At 44.5% G+C, this 19,457-nt stretch overlaps 1 protein-coding gene across 1 annotated transcript in view; it reads left to right on the forward strand.

The window, feature by feature from the left end:
- Nucleotides 1–19,457, forward strand: part of TMC2 (transmembrane channel like 2) — a 110,041-nt gene that overhangs the window by 22,406 nt on the left and 68,178 nt on the right. The window contains exons 3-5 of the mRNA XM_032142766.2: nt 546–864; nt 3,609–3,761; nt 16,827–16,917. Coding sequence (XP_031998657.1) covers nt 546–864; nt 3,609–3,761; nt 16,827–16,917 — 563 coding nt within the window. The remainder of the gene's footprint in view (nt 1–545; nt 865–3,608; nt 3,762–16,826; nt 16,918–19,457) is intronic.

Raw genomic sequence — 19,457 nt, forward strand, 5'->3', positions numbered from 1 at the left:
CAAGGTTTGTGGATGAGACCCCAATAACAAAAGACAGATTAACAAGATGAAAGCATCCAATTTGATTTAATGTAAGTTTCAGGGAACACAAGAGCCTTCAGAAACGAAGACCCAAACACACACGGAAAACTGTATTTTTATGGACAGTTGTGCAGAAGTATGATTGGAGGACAAAAGGGTATGATGTCATGGTAATCAACCAGGGGGAAGTAGCAAGGCCTGTTTGTTCAGATTCCTCTTGGCCTCTCTGTGTGCCTTTCCTTTCCTTGGGTACAGGGCAGGACACCTGTCACAGCAGGTCTTCAAGGGAGACGGGAGGGAGAAGGCCAGAGAGTGACCTCCCTGCTTCTGCTGTTTTCTTAGTTTCCTTCCGCTTAAAATACTCAGTATGCCAAGGTGCCATATTTTGGGGTGTCCTGTTCTGAGCCCCGCAGAGCTCACAAGCTCTCGGAATCATCTTGGACGTTTGATTTCTCACGACCAGGGACATTTTCCTGGGCCAGAGGCCGTTGGAACCAGAACTGTCCATTTTCCTGCCCCTGCAGGTGATAGGCTGGGAAGGAGATCCTCAAGCAAGCGGGCTCTCAAAGCCGAGGGGACCCCAGGCAGGCGCGGAGCTCAGCGAAGCCAGAAGGAGCGCGCCGAGGGCAGCCCAAGCCCGGAGTCTCCCCGGAGGAAGCAAACAGGGCGCAGGAGACACAGAGAAGAGCTGGGGGAACAGGAGCGGGGCAAGGCAGAGAGGACCTGCGAGGGGAGGAGAAAGCCGGACGAGAGGGCTTCCTTCAAGGAGCAGACAGCAGCCCCAAAGAAGGAAAAGGAGATTCCGAGGAAGGAGGAGAAGTCGAAGCGGCAGAAGAAACCCAGGTGTGTTGTGGCTCTGATTCTGGGCGTTCGCTCCGCGTGCTCCCGCTCCTTCGCGGCCCTTCTCCTTCCCCCATGAAGGACTGATGTCCCCCTCCCTGGTGAGAGGCAGCCCGTGCCCTTGCTCTGGCTTCCGTGTCTCCCAGCCCTTACCACTGCCCCACTCTGCGGTGGGTTCTTTATCCCAGAACCGGGATGAAGATCGCGGGTCCTCGCAGGTGGAGTGGCCACGGGCTCTCCACTCCAGCGTCTCATGGCACACTGGTGAAGCGGAGCGCGGGTGGTGAGGTGACAGGGCAGCAGGGTGGGACAAGCTGAATTTCAGCTGGTGACTCACTCCAGGTCTTGAAGAGGAGGAGCTGAGAGACATGAACAAAATTGGATTCAGGAACCATCCGAGGGCTTAAGCACACCTCTTTCCGGATTCCGGATCTGGGCCAGTTTCCTATTCCGGAAATGTGGCACTGGTCTAGGAGACCTTCAAGGATGCTACCGGCTCTGAAATTCTGGAGCTTGGAGGTTTTATTTGTTTTGCCTCCTTTGTTCCATTACCATTAGCACCAACTAGTACGTGTGGGTTAGTGGACAGGGCCAGCTTATGGCATCAGAAAGTGGAGATTTGGGGTTCATGTTTTTGTTATCAATTTTAATAGGTGTCTCTCTCTTTGCCTCCCTTTTTCAATCATTGAGGATAATAAATGCCTTATTCGTTGCTCAGATTGTTTTAAGAATTCCTTGTGATAGGATAGGAAGGCTTTTGCAACAGTTGGGAATATTAGGATTATGGTGAAGAGTTGATGTTCTTTCCCGGTGGTTTGTAGCAAATCCTTTTTGCCCACAGCCCCAGTTGGGTGCTCCATCTTCCTCTCCACCTTTACAGAGAGGCTCTTAAACAAGGCCACTGATTTTTTCCTGTCACCATGCCAACCATCCTGGCTTGGTTAGAGCCTTTGTCTACTGTCTGGTTGCTCCCAGACATGAACTAAAGAGGTAAAGGGTGCATCGTGCCCTTGGCCATTTAAAAATAACGTGAATGCACCGTTGATGGGCCCTGGGTGCCCTGAACTTTAGAGGGAGCCTGTACCATCCCAGTGGGCCACAGACTCATTTATGTCATTTTCAGCTGAGGGCCATGCCAGGGCATTAGAAAGATGAAAACATTAGGTTCCTTTTGCCTAGATACTGAGAGTGTGGCGGAGGAAATAACACATAGGCATTGGTAATCCTAAAACAAGGCAGAAAGCAATATGCATGCAAGACAGGACTTGATGGAGTGCTGAATTCCTGGGGTGGTGGGCCATCAGGGTTCCTCCATGGAGAAGGTGAACATCCCAGTGAGGCTTTGAATAACAGGTGGAATCTAAATAAGCAATGACTGAATGTCCAACATCCCAAACTGTGGGAACACCCTACGCAGAGACTCAAAGGGAGATATCATCGATTGGGTGTACATGAAGTATGGCAAAAAAAAAAAAATATCTCTGTGTTCTAGGCTTTTCAACCTTCAAGGGCATCCTAAAACTTCTCCTTTGCTCCCCAGGAGTTAATTAGAAGCAAAACACCCTGAGGCTGCTGCAAACCTGCCTCTAAAACCTGCAGTAACCCAAGCCCACACCCTGATACTGCTGTTTATAAAACACACTCAGGCTGCCCAGCCATAACCCTTCCTTAGTCCTTTCCTTTACCTACCCGACTGGGCGCTATCTCACTCAGCTGAGAGTCACTATTTTTTATCACTAAAGGAGTCAGAATAGGCTGGAGGCTGTAAGGAGCACACACAGACACTTAGATTTTGTGACAATTGAGCACATAGTATTATCTGGGAGATGGGGAGGTCCCCAGCTGGAAATTCTCCCCAGCCCTGCTGTCCAATATGACAGCCACTAGCTGCATGTGGCTGCTGAGCACTTGAAATGTGGCCAGTGTGACTGAGCAACTGAATTTCTCATTTAATTGTAACTCAATGTTAATACCACTGAGTTGACATAAGAGTTGGTGAATTTACTTAATTTGGACAGATGTAGTTTTGAAACTGATTTGATTTGACTTTGAAGCCAAAACAGTTCTTCTACAAACAGGCTAACTACTGTTGTCAATGCAGATACAAATATCAAAGGAAAATCATATTTTGCTACTTGATTCAGTTATTGGTAATCTTTTAAGTATGACTAAAACAATTTGGGCAAATCTACTTTTTTCACCTATAAACTTATGAAATATAAATACAAATTAAGCATATCTGATGAAAGTTTAACATCTGAATAGCCTTGCAGTATGAGTACAAAATGAATACCGACCTTTGAAGATAGTATTTTTTAAAGGACTGAAATATCTCTAATAATTTTATATTGATTACAGGTTAAATTCCAGTTTTTAATATATTTGATTAAATAAACTGTATTATTAAAATTGCTTTAATCCATTGCTTTTTACCACTTCAAGGTGGCTACTAGAAAAATTTGCATTACAGTAAGTGGCTTGTGTCGTATTTCGGTTGGGGAGCACTGAGCTGGCGTGTGGTTTGTGGGAGGACTCAGAGAAATGGAGGATGGGGAGGCAGCCCTCCAGGGCACTGGGCTACAGGATAGAATTTTGGCCTCTGCTGCCAGGCAATGGGAGTCACTGATGGCTTCTGAGCAAGGGGCAGGAGTGCCATCTTGCCTGTGGGCTCCTGCTCATTCCACAGCACCTGAGGACACCACCTCCTTTCCAACTCCCCTCTGCCTCTGCCCTGGCTCTGCCTCCAGATCATCCTCCTTGGCCTCCAGTGCCTCTGGTGGGGAGTCCCTGTCTGAGGAGGAACTGGCCCGGATCCTGGAGCAGGTGGAAGAAAAAAGGAAGCTCATTGCCACCATGCGGAGCAAGCCCTGGCCCATGGCGAAGAAGCTGACAGAGCTCAGGTGAGCAGGCTGCGGGCCAGCCAGGGCCTTCCGGTGTCCCCAGCTCCTTCTGATGGGAATGGGAGCCCCTCCCTCCACATTTCCCCAAAGGGGCTTGATGTGAAGGGGGATGCTCCAGCGAGGAGCACAGCACTCAGGGAGCCCCCTGAGAGCCAAGGCAGCCCTGCTGTTCGCCAGCACCACAGGGCCTGGAGGGGGAGCCACAGAAGACTCAGAGGACTCCCAACCTGTGCCCATGCCTTTCCCTGCCTGGCTGCCCCTTTTATCCCATGCCGCACCTCATCTCGTGGCTTTTGTGCCTCCCTCACAGCCCAACAGAGACATGCCTTCTCCTGGAAGCTTTCTAGACCCCCTCCTCCTCAAGAGCAGCTCTCTCTCATGTTTCTGGAGCACCTAGTGTCTCTCCATGTGTACACACTCTCGCTTGCGTGATTTGCATAGTGAGCGGGAGAGGGTCTGTCTGAGCCACTGTCACATCCCCATTGCCTGGCACAAGGCCAAGGTGGCCCCCATGCAACATGAATATCACTCTGTGAATGGCAACAGGCCTCCTGCTCATGCTACTCGACTCCTGTTTTCTACTCAGCCACTTCTTTGGTTTCCATGCAAAAGGCTGATGCACGGAGCATTTGATGATTCTGGGGTCTTTGCTGCAGTTTAAAAATAACAGTAGACTCCAACCTGTAATCCCAGCACTTTGGGAGGCCAAGGCGGGTGGATCACTTGAGGTCAGGAGTTTGAGACCAGCCTGGACAACATGGTGAAACCCCGTCTCTACTAAAAAGACAGAAATTAGCTGGGCGTGGTCGCGGGCACCTGTAGTCCCAGTTACTTGGGAGGCTGAGGCAGGAGAATCGCTTGAACCCAGGAGACAGAGGTTGTAGTGAGCCGAGATCATGCCACTGAACTCCAGCCTGGGCAACAGAAGGAGATTGTCTCAAAAAAAAAAAAAAAAAAAAAAGATAGAAAAGAAAAGAAATAAGAGCAGTAGTCATATTACATACTTTTTGAGTTTCTGCTAAAAAGTTTCTATCCAACATGACCATTTGCCCCAAGGTCCCTCTGTTTTTTTGCCACAGCGTTGGGGGTGACACTCCCCCCATTTTCTCTATAGGAAGCCCATGCTCCCTGGCTCCTCTCATACCTGAGCTTCCTCATTGCTCAAGTCAAACTCCTCACCCTTTATTAAGCAGAGCACTTTGGCAGCCGTGTTTTGGCACTATTTACCCCAAGAGGCACAGTAAAGATCTAGCTACACCAACACTGGGCAGACCCTGACAAGGAAAACCGAGCTTACTCCACGGCCCTGCAAATTAATTATGTCATCTCTTATATGGCTGCAAGAAGAAACACCTCCTGGTAGTGCCTCCAGGCCTATGCTTTAGGGCAGTGCTGCTGAGCACCAGAGCTTTCTGCAATGATGGAAATCAGCCTAAATCTGCACTGTGTAACACACAGCCACTACCACGTGTGGTTACTGAGGCTTAAAACACATTAGTGTAAGTGAAAACTGATTTTTTTGTTTTAGCTTTTATTTAAACTTAAATTTATATATAGCATAATGACTATAATTAATAACAATGTATTGGATACCTGAAAATTGCTAATAGATTATAAGCAAATTTCTATTCACCACATACAAGAAATAAGTATGGGAGGTAATGCATGTGTTAATTAGCTTGCATAATGTATACATATATCAAAACATCATGTACACCGTAAATATATACAATTTCTTTTTAAGAGACAAAGTCTTGCTCTGTCACCCATGCTGGAGTCCAGTCCGCCATGTTAGCTCACTGTGGCCTTGAATTCCTGGGCTCAAGTGATCCTCCTGCCACAACCTCTCCAGTAACTGGGACTACAGGCATATGCCATCATACCTGGCTGATTTTTAAATTTTTTGTGGAGACAGGGTCTCGCTATGTTGCCCAGGCTGATCTCGAACTCCTGGACTCAAGCGATCCTCCCACCTCAGCTTCCCCAAGTATTGTGATTACAGGAATGTGCCACCACACCTGGCCCATTTGTCAATTAAATAATAAAATAACAAATTAATTTTAAAAATTTAAATAGTCCCATGTGGTGGGTGGCAACAGTGTGGAAGCTAGGCTCAGCTCTGGGCTGTCTTCCTTCTCCACCTCCTCTTTATTTTTTGAGATGGAGTCTCGCTCTGTCACCCAGGATGGAGTGCAGTGGCGCAATCTCAGCTCACTGCAACCTCCGCTCATTGCAACCTCTGCCTCCCAGGTTCAAGCGATTCTCCTGCCTCAGCCTGCCAAGTAGCTAGGACTACAGGCGCCCACCACCATGCCCAGCTAATTTTTTGTATTTTTAGTACAGACGGAGTTTCACCATGTTAGCCAGGATGGTCTCAATCTCTTGACCTCATGATCCGCCCGCCTCGGTCTCCCAAAGTGCTGAGATTACAGGCATCAGCCACCGCGCGGGGCCCTCAGCCTCCTCTTTTTGAATCCTTTCTCCCTGCTCCCTCCAAGCCGGGCTCCTTCTCCTGCCAGCAGGGCAGAACAGCCATCTGTCACTCTAATAGAACCTCACTCCCACTCAGGTGTCACCAGAACACATCTTTTATTAACAGTGGAAAAAGTGCAGCCTTGATGCCTAAGGAAATGAGATCTCCAGCTGGCTGGAAGTCTCAGGGACCGTGACAATCCCTGAGGGCTCCTCAGCTGCCAGAGGAGAAATCTGACATCTCCTCCCTGCCTCTGAGGAGCAGAGTTCCTGGGGCTGGCAGGATAGGAAGAAGCTAAGGCCTGAGAAGCAAAGGAGACCTATGCCTCTCTCACTGGAGTGGGTCTCCCCAGCAAATAGTGGATCTCCTCCCTCTGGGCTTCCCTCCTCTCTCTTCCTAGCTTCTTCCCTTCCCCAAGGCTCCTTATCCTGGACTCAGGTTTAAGGCTCTCCAGCTTCTAGTCTCCACCCAAGCTGGTGCCTCTGCCTAGAAGATCTGTGCTTTCTGCCACCTCTCCTTGCTAATTCTTACACACCTTGTAAGACTCGGGCCAAGTGCCTCCTCTGCAGGGAGGTCCCCATTGCCCCTCCCCACAAGCAGGCTGATTGATTTACTGCCCCTCTCATCCCAAGGCACTGTCCCCTCTCTTGACTGGATGTTCTTGTTTTCAGAGCTGTGTCTTTTTCATCATTTACTATTAATTCCTTTTTATATACAGCCAGTCTTTGCTGGGCATGCCCTTTGTGCCAGGCACTGTTCTGAGTGTGGTATATATAACAATTCATTTAATCCTCACTATCACCCTGTGATGTAGGTACTACCATTATTGTCACCATTTTACTGATGAGAAGACTGAGGCACAGAGCAATTGAGTAATTTGCCTAAGACCATACAGCAAGTTAAGTGGCCCAGCCAGGATTTGGACTCAGGAATTCTGGCTCCAGAGCCTGCACTGTTGTTTTGTTTGTTTTGGGGTTTTTTTTTTAGAGACAAGGTCTCGCTATGTTGCCGGGACTGGTCTCGAACTCCTGGGCTCAAGTGATACTCCTGCCTCGGCCTCCCAAAGTGCTGGGATTACAGAGCCTGCTCTCTTAATTTGTAATCGTCTCTCCAGAATTACCAGACATTCGAGAATGCACCCCCTTTGCTTTCAGTATGATTTCTTATTTTGAAAATAAAGTCTCCAGCTGCAGATGGCATCCCCATACCACATCCTCTCTTTTAGAAATAGTAGTGTGGGGGGCCCATTCTCTGGCCCAGTCAGGCACTGGCTGACCTGAGCATGGTTACTGTAGACTATCTAAAAAGCTTGCTAGTGCTGGATGTGGTGGCTCACACCTGTAATCCCAGCACTTTGGGAGGCTGAGGCAGGCAGATCACTTGAGGTCGAGAGTTCAAGACCAGCCTGGCCAACATGGTGGAACCTCATCTCTACTAAAAATACAAAAGTTAGCCGGGCGTGGTGGTGTGTGCCTGTAATCCCAGCTGCTTGGTGGCTGAGGCAGGATAATTTTTTGAACCAGGAAGTGGAGGTTGCAGTGAGCCGAGATCATGCCACTGCACTCCAGCCTTGGTGACAAAGTGAGACTCTGTCTCCAAAAAAAATATGAAAACAAAAGGCTGGCTGGACATAAAAATCAACAGCAGTGAGTTGGGGCAAACCTGAATTCACACCTCTGCCACATCTGGAGGCTTTGGTTGGCTACCCAATCCCTCTCAGGGTCACTTCCTTCCCTTAACCTCTCTGAGCCTAATAATTCTCACTTGTAAAATGGGAATAATAACATCTGCCTCACAGGATTGTTCAAACAATTTCAAAATATTTTTATTAAGTGCCCAGCATATAATATGCAATTAATAAATAGCGATTACTGTTATTATTAAAGCTTGAACATCTTTTATGCCTGACACTATGCTGAGCCCTGAGAGATGAGGTTGGGGAACAAAGATGAATCAGAGAAGCATGTGGACATCATCAATAATGATACACGGTAGGATGTGAAGTTGGCATAACAGCTTCTAGTGCCCATGAATCAGGGATATTTGCTTTAATCATAGAATTAATCAGGTCCGTCTCTCAGCTTTGTCCGAAGCCTGATGTCTTAGAAAACTACCCAAACTGCTTGCTTTCTTCAGAGTGATTAGAGGACTTCTGCTTCTAGGTAGATGGGGTAGAGATGCTTTTCCCTGTTCTTCCCACTAAGTACAATGAAAACCCTGAATGTTATATTTAAAGCAAATATAAGGTTTGAAAAGGTAGAAAGAAGAAGGCAAACTGGCTAAGAACCTCGGGACCAAAGGCATGACCAGGGCATGGAGTTCTTTGGATTTTCTTTTTTACCTTCTATATCCCAGACTGGCTATTGGAAAAGCTGGCAACCCCAAAACTCCAATGGATGCAGCCAAAAAAATGCCCCAAGAAAAACCTGCTATTTCTAGCCAAAGGATCAGGAAAGAAACAGACTGGCAAGACAGGAAACTTTTGGACAAAAACTGTTCTCCAGCCAAATACCACAGAGAAAACAACAGCCCCCATTCCCAACCCTGGCAGCAAAGGCAAGTGGGGAAGCCTGGATACCCACCTTTGCCAGGCCAAAGCAAGGTGCCCCGAGATCCCTAACCAGTGTGTGTCAGAGAAGGCTGAGTGGGAAGCAGGGATTTTCATCCCCAGTGGGTAGTAATGATCCCTCCTTTTCCCCATGGTTTCGGTGAGGACCATGTGGGGAGTCTAGACTCTCACCACGACCTGGAAGTAACCAGGCTTGAGTGGAGGTCTGGTGAGAAGCCTGAACCCCATCCCTGCTCAGCAGTAACAAGGAGCTTCTCCTCAGCCTCAGGTGTCAAAGGAGGCCAAATGAAAAACCTGGACTTTCACCCCCACCTGGAAGTAACCAGGCAACATCACCTTCAACTACCACAGCAATGCCAGAGGAGGCCCAGTAAAACATAAGATTTAAATAATATCTAGAGTCTTATAATATCCAAAAGTCCAGGTTTCAATTAAAAATCACTCGCCATACCAAGAACCAGGAAGACCTCAAACTAAATGACAAAAGATGATCAACAGGTGTTAACACCAAGATGACAGAGATGTTAGAATTGTCTGACAAAGGTTTTATTTTATTTATTTTTATTTTTTATTTTTGTAGAGACAGGGTCTCACTATATTGCTCAGGCTGGTCTCGAACTCTTGGGCTCAAGAAATCCTCCCACCTCAGCCTCCCAAGACACTGGGATCACAGACATGAACCACACCTTGCCCGACAAAGGTTTTAAAGCAAGCATCATAAAAATGCTTCAATGAGCAATTGTGAATACATGAAACAAATGAAAAAAACAGAAAGTCTCAGAAAAAAATAGAAGCTATAAAGAGGAACAACTTGAAATTTTAGAAGTAAAAAAATACGATAACTGAAATTTTTAAAACTCTGAGTGGGCTCAACAACAGAATGAAGAGAACAGAGTAAAAACTCAGTGAACTTGGAGATAGAACAAGAGAAATTACCCAGTCTAAACAATAGAGAGAAAATAGCCTGGAAAAAAATGCACAGAGCTTCAAGGATGTGTGGGACTATAATAAAAGACCTAACATTAGTATCATTGGAACTCCAGAAAAAGAGGAGAAAAAGGGTGAGACTGAAAAAGTATTCAAAGAAATTATGGCTAAAACTGTCTCAGATTTGGCAAAACTTACAGATTCAAGAAGCAAAACAAATCCCAAACAGGATAAACCCAAAGCAAAGAAATTCATTCTAAGACACATCATAGTCAAACTTCTAAAAACTTGTGGCCGGGCGCGGTGGCTCACGCTTATAATCCCAGCACTTTGGGAGGCCGAGGCGGGTGGATCACGAGGTCAGGAGATCAAGACTCTACTAAAAATACAAAAAAATTAGCCGGGCGTGGTGGCGGGCGCCTGTAGTCCCAGCTACTCGGAGAGGCTGAGGCAGGAGAATGGCGTGAACCCGGGAGGCGGAGCTTGCAGTGAGCCGAGATTGCGCCACTGCACTCCAGCCTGGGCGACAGAACGAGACTCCGTCTCAAAAAAAAACAAACAAACAAAAAAAAACTTGTAGGCAGTCAGACAAAAACAAAACATTACCTACAGGGAAAAAAACACTATTATAATGACAAGAAATTTCTCATCAGAAACCATGAAGGACAGAATAAAGTGGCATAACAATTTTTAAGTGCTAAATGAATTGTCAGCCCAGAATTCTATATTTACAGTGAAAATATCTTTTAAGAATACAGGAGAAATCAAGACATTCTCAGACGAAGGAAAACTAAGAGAATTTGTCACCAGACTTACCTTATAAGAATGACAACAAGAAGTTCTCTAAACAGAAAGAAAGAATACGATTTTTTTTAAAAAAGGGGAATTTTGGAACATGAGGAAGGAAGAACACGGTAGAAAAAAATATTGGAACATGTCCCCTTGAGTTTTTAAAAATATATTTGACAGTTAAGCAAAAATTATAACATCATATAAAGTAGTTCTCAATAAATGTAGAGGAAATGTTTAAGACAATTACATTATCAATGGGGAGGGTAAGGGGATATAAGGAGAAGCAAGGTTTCTATACTTCACTCTAACTAGTAAAATATCAGCACCAGTAGACTTTGAAAGCTACGTAGAATATATGATAACATAATAAATAAGTATAACACCTAGACCAACTACTAAAAAGCTGTACAACAAACATACCCAAAGACTGGCTATATATAAAAATGAATTAATACTAAATGATGAAGAAGACACAGCTCTGAAAACGAAAGCATCCAGTCAAGAGAGGGGACAGTGCCTCGGGATGAGAGGGGCAGTAAATCAATCAGCCTGTTTGTGGGGAGGGGCAATGGGGACTTGCCATTGGCCCTTGAGGAGGCACTTGGCCCGATTCTTACAAGGTGTGTAGGAATTAGCAAGGAGAGGTGGCAGAAAGCACAGATCTTCTAGGCAGAGGCACCAGCTTGGGTGGAGACCCAGAAGCTGGAGAGCCTTAAACCTGAGTCCAGGATAAGAAGCCTTGGGGAAGGGAAGAAGCTAGGAAGAGACAGGAGGGAGGCCCAGGGGTAGGAGACCCACTATTTGCTGGGGAGACCCACTCCAGTGAGAGAGGCATGGGTCTCCTTTGCTTCTCAGGCCTTAGCTTCTTCCTATCCTGCCAGCCCCAGGAACTCTGCCCCTCAGAGGCAGGGAGGGAATTTCCACTTACATTGAACTCAGCATCTATTTGGTCCTTGTCGCCACAACTAAAAATGGCAATTGCTTCAGGACAAAAGAAGACCACCTTCAGCCTCTGGCCACCTCCAACCTCTGGCCACCTCCTTTTGGCCACCTGTGTTCCCCACCTTCAACCAGGTGTCTTCCAGGTTTCAACCAGGCTGATACATTCTCCTAACATTCCGCATGGGGCAGCATAGTTCTGTAAGGATGTCATCGAATACAGGCCACCCCATGTCTGTTTTTACCTCTGCATCTCAAAATTATGTGTGATTTTGAATCTGATCTCCTTCTGCAGGGAGAAGTTTTTGGAGATGCCATTTCTGATAGATGCCTTGGATCAACTTCAAAGTGTACCCATTGTGGAAGGCCACATTGCCAAGCCCCTAGGCCAGGCACCTGGCAGAGCAGAGGATTCCTCACTTTAGCCTCCTGGGCTCAAAAAGAACCTTACTACCTGCCCAGTCTAGGAGCCACTGTTTCCTCAAAAGGAGAAAGGGTGACTGCCTGATAAGTGAAATAGCTGTGCATACATTGTATGCATTTGTACACACATTCAATTCTCAGAACATTATCCCCATTTTTAGATGAAAATTCCCATTCTAAGAGGCACAGTATCCCACCTGGGTCTCTCTGGTACTAAAAATCACACCATATACCTCTTTCCCTTCCAGCAGTCATCACTGGCCACAATGACATGTTTTTCAAACTGTGATTTGGGTCACTTTCACTATAATGAGGTTCTCCCTAGAGGAAAATGTGAGGGGATTCTGATGTGATTTCTGTGGTGTGGCAATAACTTCCTTCTCTTGGCTGGGCATGGTGGCTCATGCCTTTAATCCCAGCACTTTGGGAGGCCGAGGTGGGTGGATCATGAGGTCAGAAGTTCAAGACCAGCCTGGCCAAGATGGTGAAACCCTGTCTCTACTAAAAATACAAAAATTAGCCAGGCGTGGTGGCAGATGCCTGGAATCCCAGCTACTCAGGAGGCTGAGGCAGATGATTGCTTGAACCCAGGAGATGGAGGTTGCAGTGAGCCGAGACCACGCCACTGCACTCCAGCCTGGGCAAGAGAGCGAGACTCCGTCTCAAAAAAAAAAAAAAAGCCCTTTCTTCAGTAACTTCCTTTCCTTTTGAGTGTTGGGGGAGGCTAAGAAGTTAACAAACCTGGCCAAAGTCACCTTGAGATCCAGGCTCCCTAGAAGCTTCCCCTAGAGCAAAGGATCCCTCTTCTTTTGCCTTTTCACTTCATTTACTACCCACCATTTGGTTTGAAGAAAAGTAGAGGTGAGCTTGCAGGGTTCCCATTTGAAAAGGATTCTGCTAACAAAAAGGGGGCAACAGCACCTTACAGATGTAGAATTTACAACAACTGGGAGGTGCAGGGCAGGAGCCAGTGTTCCCATAAGCCAAATGCTGTCTCTCATAAGGAAAAACATGTTATCTTAGATTGCAGATAACTTGTTAAGAGAAATTTACTGTAAAAATGTTAGTTGTTATTATTTATATATCTTCACAGTTCAAAAAAAGTTAGCTGTGCCCATTGAAATTCCTAAACAAGATGGACTCTTCACAGTGACTGGTCTTCATAGTTTGCAACTAGCCTTTGGTAGGGTCCCCTGTTCTCTTGGGGGTTTGCTGGATGTCTGGACATAGAGTCTGAACAGAGAGAAGAGAAGCATTTGCTGCTAGGCTCAGTGGCTCAGGCACAAGAGCTGCCCCTACTTTTGAGAATTGTTATCTGAAGCTGCTAAATCTTAAAACCTGGCACATTTAAGTTCATAGAATTCCAAGTGCTTTTGAGCATTTGCCCACTTGTAAAATACACGAAGAAGACAAAAATATGAATATTGTGAAACCATTCTTTGTTGTTGCAGTGGTATTGGTGGTCACTGATAAGTCACTGGCAGGACATCTCCTGCCAAGAGAGGGAACAGGGAGAAGATCCCATTGAGGAGGACATACGGCCCAGTTCTTGACCCTGGGGTTAGGAGTCGGACAGGCAGCCTCACTAGCATTGAGACACTGAGACATCCCAATAAAGCCAGCCTCGAGGTTAGAATGCAACTTCACACGTATCAACTGTCCACACTTGTAACTTGGAGGCAGCAGGAACAGTGGGGTAGGTATTTTGTAGGAGCAGTGGTGACTGTAGCAATAGCAGCCAGACACACAGCTCCACAACACCGTCTTCCATCTGCCCTAAGATAGACTTCATTCTTCACTCACATGATTGGGCTTATCTAGTGGTTGCTGATAAACTAGCTCTCTGAGGTGTGGGACAGGAGGAGGAGCCCTGGTCATAGTATTTGCTGATTTCCATGGTCTAAATACTCCCACCATGGCCAACTCAAAGCTACTAACAGTTTAACAACTGGTTGGCCAAGTTCCTGAAGATTTAACAATCTGTTCTCAAAGGCTGTCCTCACCGGTCCAGCAACCACTGCAGAATATTTAATAGACAAATCGATTCATTTGTTTCTCATCCAACTTTAACAGGAGTTCATTCACTCACTCATTCAACATCCATGCGTTCCACAAATACCTATCTAATGATGCCTGACTTACAATGGTTCAACTTATAATTTTTCAACTTTACAGTGGGTTTATTGGATGTACTGCATCATAGGTTGAGGAGCATATGGGCTTATGATGGTTCAACTTACAACTTTTTACTTAATGGCCTTTTTGGGGTATTAAGTACATTTTCAACTTATGATGTTTTCAACTTACAATAAGTTTATTGGAACATAACCCCTTGTACATCAAGGAACATCTGTATTAATTTTATATTGCTATTGCAACAAGTTACCACAGGTTAAGAATTTAAAATACCACTCGTTAATTAGCTCACAGTTCTGTAGGTCAGAAGTCCAGCATGGCATGGCTGGATTCTCTGTTCAAGGTCTCATCACACCAGAATTATGGTATCAGTAGGGCTGCAGTTCTCATCCAGGGCTAAGGTTCTCTTCTGAGCTCACTGATTGTTGGCTGAATTCATTTCCTTCTTATGCTTTTTATGTAGCCCCTCCAGAGGGGCCCCAGACACAGAGGGTCAAGAATTTTCCTGCTTCACATTTGATAAAATCTAATATCCCTTCATGATAAAAGCCTCCAACAAACCAGGCATTGAAGGAACATACCTCAAAATAATAAAAGTTATCTATGAGAAACTCATAGTGAAATTCATACTGAATGGGCAAAAACTGGAAGAATTTCCCTTAAGAACTGGAACAAGACAAGAATGCCCATTCTCACTTCTCCTATTCAACATAGTACTAGAAGTCTTAATCAGAGCAATCAGGCAAGAGGAAAAAAATGAAAGGCAGGAAATAAGGAAATAAAAGTAGGAAAAGAAGTCAAAGTATCTCTTTTTGCTGATTATATGATTGTCTACCTAGAAAACCCCGAAGACTCTGCCAAAAGGCTCCTGGAATTGATAAACAACTTCAGCAAAGTTTCAAGATACAAAATCAATGTACAAATGTACAAAATCAATGTACAATATACAAAAATCAAGAGCATTTCTTGATCTAGTAACATTCAAGCAGAGAACCAAATCAATAACACAATCCCATTTACAATAGCCACAAAAATAAATAAAATAAAATAAAATAAAATACCTTGGAATTCATCTAACCAAGGAGGTGAAAGATCTCTACAAGGAAAACTACAATACAATGACTAAAGAAATCATAGGTAATACCAAAAAAAATTCCATGCTCATGGATTGGAAGAATCAATATCATTAAAATGCCCATACTACTGAAAGCAATCTACAGATTCAATGCTATTTCTACCAAACTACCAATGTCATTTTCACAGAAATAGAAAAAAAGATTCTAAAATTCATAGGAACCAAAAATGAGCCCAAACAGCCAAAGCAATCCTAAACAAAAAGAACAAACCCAGAGGCATCACATTACTCAACTTCAAACTATACTATGAGGCTACAGTAATGAAAACAGCGCAGCACTGGTACAAAAACAGACACATAGACCAATGGAACTGAATAGAGAATGCAGAAATAAAGCTGCACACCTACAACCATCTGATCTTCAATAAAATCGACAAAAACAAGCAATGGGGAAGGACTCCCTATTCAATAAATGGTGCTGGGATAACTGGCTAGACATATGCAGAAGAGTGAAACTGGACCCCCGCCTCTCACCATACACAAAAATCAGCACAAGATGGATTAAATACTTAGATGTAAGACCTAAAATTATTAAAATCCTAGAAGAAAACCTAGGAAATATCATTCTGGATATTGGCTTTGGGAAAGAATTTACGACTAAGTCCTCAAAAGCAACTGCAACAAAAACAAAAATTGACACATGGGACCTAATTAAACTAAAAAGCTGCTGCACAACAGAAGAAACTATCAACAGAGTAAACAGACAACCTACAGAATGGAGAAAATATTCTCAAACTATGCATCTGACAAAAGTCTAATATCCAAAATCTGTAAAGAACTTACACAATTCAACAAGCAAAAAACAAATAACTCCATTAAAAAGTGGACAAAGAATAAGAACAAACTCTTCTCAAAAGAAGACATACAAGCCTCCAACAAACATATGAGAAAATTCTCATCATCACTAATTATCAGAAAAATGCAAATCAAAACCACAATGACACACCATCTTCCACCAGTCAGAATGGCTATTATTAAAAAGTCAAAACATAACAGATGCTGGTGAGGGTGCGGAAAAACAAACAAACAAACAAAACACACTTATACATTGTTGGTGGGAATGTAAATTATTTCAGCCATCGTAGAAAGCAATTTGGAGATTTCTTAAGAAACTTCTCTTCTGTTTTTAAGGGCTCATATTATTTTATTACACTGGGGCCATGCAGATGACCCAGAATAATCTCCTTATTTTAAAATCAATAATCTTGGCCAGGCATGGTGGTTCACACCTGTAATCCCAGGACTTTGGGAGGCCGAGGCAGGTGACTGCTTGAGCTCAGGAGTTCAAGAGCAGCCTGAGCAACACAGCGAGACCCTATCTCTAAAAATAAATAAATAAATAAAATAAAATCAGTAATCTTAATTACATCTTCAAAGTCCTTTTTGCCATGTAACATATTATATTCATGGGTGGAACACCAGCAGATGAAGGTCACAGGGGCCACAGTTCTGCCTACCATGCCTGTTATGTATGATGCACTCTTCTCAGCATTTGGGAAACTTCAGTGGACAAAACAGACAGAATGTCCTGCCTTCATGGAATTTATATTTTCACCAGGGGTATACAAAGACATAAGCCTTCACACATATGTTTGAGCCTTCATAGTTCAGATTTCCTTTGGTTAGGTACTAACTGAATTCCTGCTTTTTTTTTTTTCTTTTTCTAAGCAGGGAGGCCCAGGAATTTGTGGAGAAGTATGAAGGTGCCTTGGGAAAGGGGAAAGGCAAGCGACTGTATGCCTGCAAGATGCTGACGGCCAAGGTGTGTGGGGTGGAGGCGGTAAATCTCTGGGGAGGGCTTGCTCAGCTTTGGAATCTGGGGACCAACTTAGGCACCTGCCCAACTTCGCCATTTGTGTCCAGCTGCCCCCAGAATCCTGGGTGTGAGGGCCACCTGACCATTCTGATCCATCTAGGCACGGAAACCAATCGCATCCTGTTGGTTTCTCCATACTTACTGTGAGGGCTTCAATACATTTGAGACTTGTTTTCTCTCCAGTGAATACACTTAGAGAACTAACGATGTTAAAACCACTGGGATTTTATTTTCCAAACCCCAAATCAGGACAGGTTGAGTTGGTGGAGACCCAGAAGGGCTGTGGTGTGATCAGGGTCACATGGATGATAAACAAAGATGTCCCCACAGGGATGGGGGCAGCTCTGTTTTGTTGAGTTGTATCATAACCTGGGCATCTGATTTAAGTTAGGGTAATGTTTCATGCTGGATATTTAATGTGAGACTTACTGAAGTATCCTTCCTTTACCCACTGATTTGAAAAACTACCATTCTCATTCACTCAGTTCTAGTACAGAGCTTGTTTCAGGGCTTTTATTCTGAACAATCATTTGATGTCATTATCTCACTCTGCCACTAAGGCTGGAGTACAGCGTCACCACTCCAGCCTTAGTGGCAGCCTTGAACTCCTTGGCTCAAGAGCTCACTGCAGCCTTGAACTCCTGGGCTCAACAGATCCTCCAGCCTTAGCCTCAGCCTCCTGAGTAGCTAGGACTACAGGTGCACCCCACCACACCCTGATAAAACTTTGTTTTTTAAAAAAAAAAAAAATGTCTTAGCTGTCTTGCCTATGTTTCTACATGCATTTAAAAAAATCCCTTTGCCATGTTCCACCATAGTATATTGAGATTTTGGTTGGAATTTATTTTAATCCTGTATTTAATTTGGGACTTCCTTATCTATACAATATTTAGTCTTCACATCTAGGATACCATACATTTCTCAAGCCTATATTATATCCTTAAGCAAAGTTTGTCATTTTCTCCCTATAGATCTTTTCCATGTTTTATTTCTGCACATTTAGTAGCCTAGTTGCTTTTGCAAATGTGATCATTTTTCAATTATTTAATAACTAGCTATTGGTAGTATGTAAGAAAGCTACAAATTTGTGTCCTAATTTTATATCTGTTTCTCTTATGGTACTCTCTTATTAATTCCTTTTTTTTTTTTTTTTGAGACGGCGTCTCACTCTGTCACCCAGGCTGGAGTGCAGTGGCAGGATCTCAGCTCACTGCAAGCTCCGCCTCCCGGGTTCACACCATTCTCCTGCCTCAGCCTCCCGAGTAGCTGGGACTACAGGCGCCCGCCACCATGCCCGGCTAATTTTTTTGTAGTTTTAGTAGAGACGGGGTTTCACTATGTTAGCCAGGGTGGTCTTGATCTCCTGACCTCATGATCCGCCCGCCTCAGCCTCCCAAAGTGCTGGGATTACAGGCGTGAGCCACTGCGCCCAGCCTCTCTCTAATTAATTCTAATCTTTTTCATCTGATTATGTTCATAAAGATGTTTTTGTTGGGTTCTCCTAAATGTGACATCTCATTCCTATCCTAAAATGTGGGCTAGCAATCCTAGAACAGTATCAATTGATAATGGTGATCATAGCTCTCCTTGTCTTTGCATCACTTTAATGAGAATGACTCTAATGAGTTTCACACTAAGCTGATGGGAGTTGTTGGCCTGAAATAGATTTTCTTTGTCACCATAAAAAATTATTGTCTAGTTATTGTTTAGTAAGACTTCCATTTCATTGGAAATAGATAATTAGGTTTTATTAAACACCTTTTCCTTTATGTTATTTTTTTTTTATTTTTTTATTTTTTTATTTATTTTTTATTTTTTTTTTTTTGCATGTTCTTTTTTTTTTTTATTAATTTTTTTTGCACACAAAAACAATAAACATTTTCTAATAATACATACAAACAAAAAGATGCGTATCAAACATATTAGGAAGGTTGCACATGGGAAGTCGGGGAATAGAAATGGGGGGTGGGAGTTAAAATAAATGAGAGAGGGACTTTATATGGATCAGTGATAATAACTCAATCCTCTATTTGACAAAGAAGAGGGAGAAGGAAGAGGAAGAAAAAGAAAGTGGGATAAAGGATCAGAAAGGGAGGAAAATAGAAAAAATTAGAGTATGACTCCAGGGTAGACCTGTTTTGTTGTCACTGAGTTGGTTGGTTAGTTTGTCTGTTGTATTTTTCATGTTTCGCCATGTTGGCCAGACTGGTCTCGAACTCCCAGCCCAAAGTGATCAACCCGCCTCGCCCCCCAGAGTGCCGGGACCACAGGCGTGAGCCACCACGTCCAGCCCCCACATTGCTTCTGGCCTCCGTGGTAGACCTCCCAGATGGAGCGGCCGGGCAGAGGCGCTCCTCACTTCCCAGACGGGGTGGCCAGGCAGAGACGCTCCTCACTTCTTCCCAGACGATAGGTGGCTGGGCAGAGGCGCTCCTCACTTCCCAGACGATGGGTGGCCGGGCAGAGGCGCTCCTCACTTCCCAGAC

This window comes from Hylobates moloch, unplaced genomic scaffold, assembly GCF_009828535.3.
Source record: "Hylobates moloch isolate HMO894 unplaced genomic scaffold, HMol_V3 SCAFFOLD_21, whole genome shotgun sequence".
Taxonomy (NCBI): Eukaryota; Metazoa; Chordata; class Mammalia; order Primates; family Hylobatidae; genus Hylobates; species Hylobates moloch.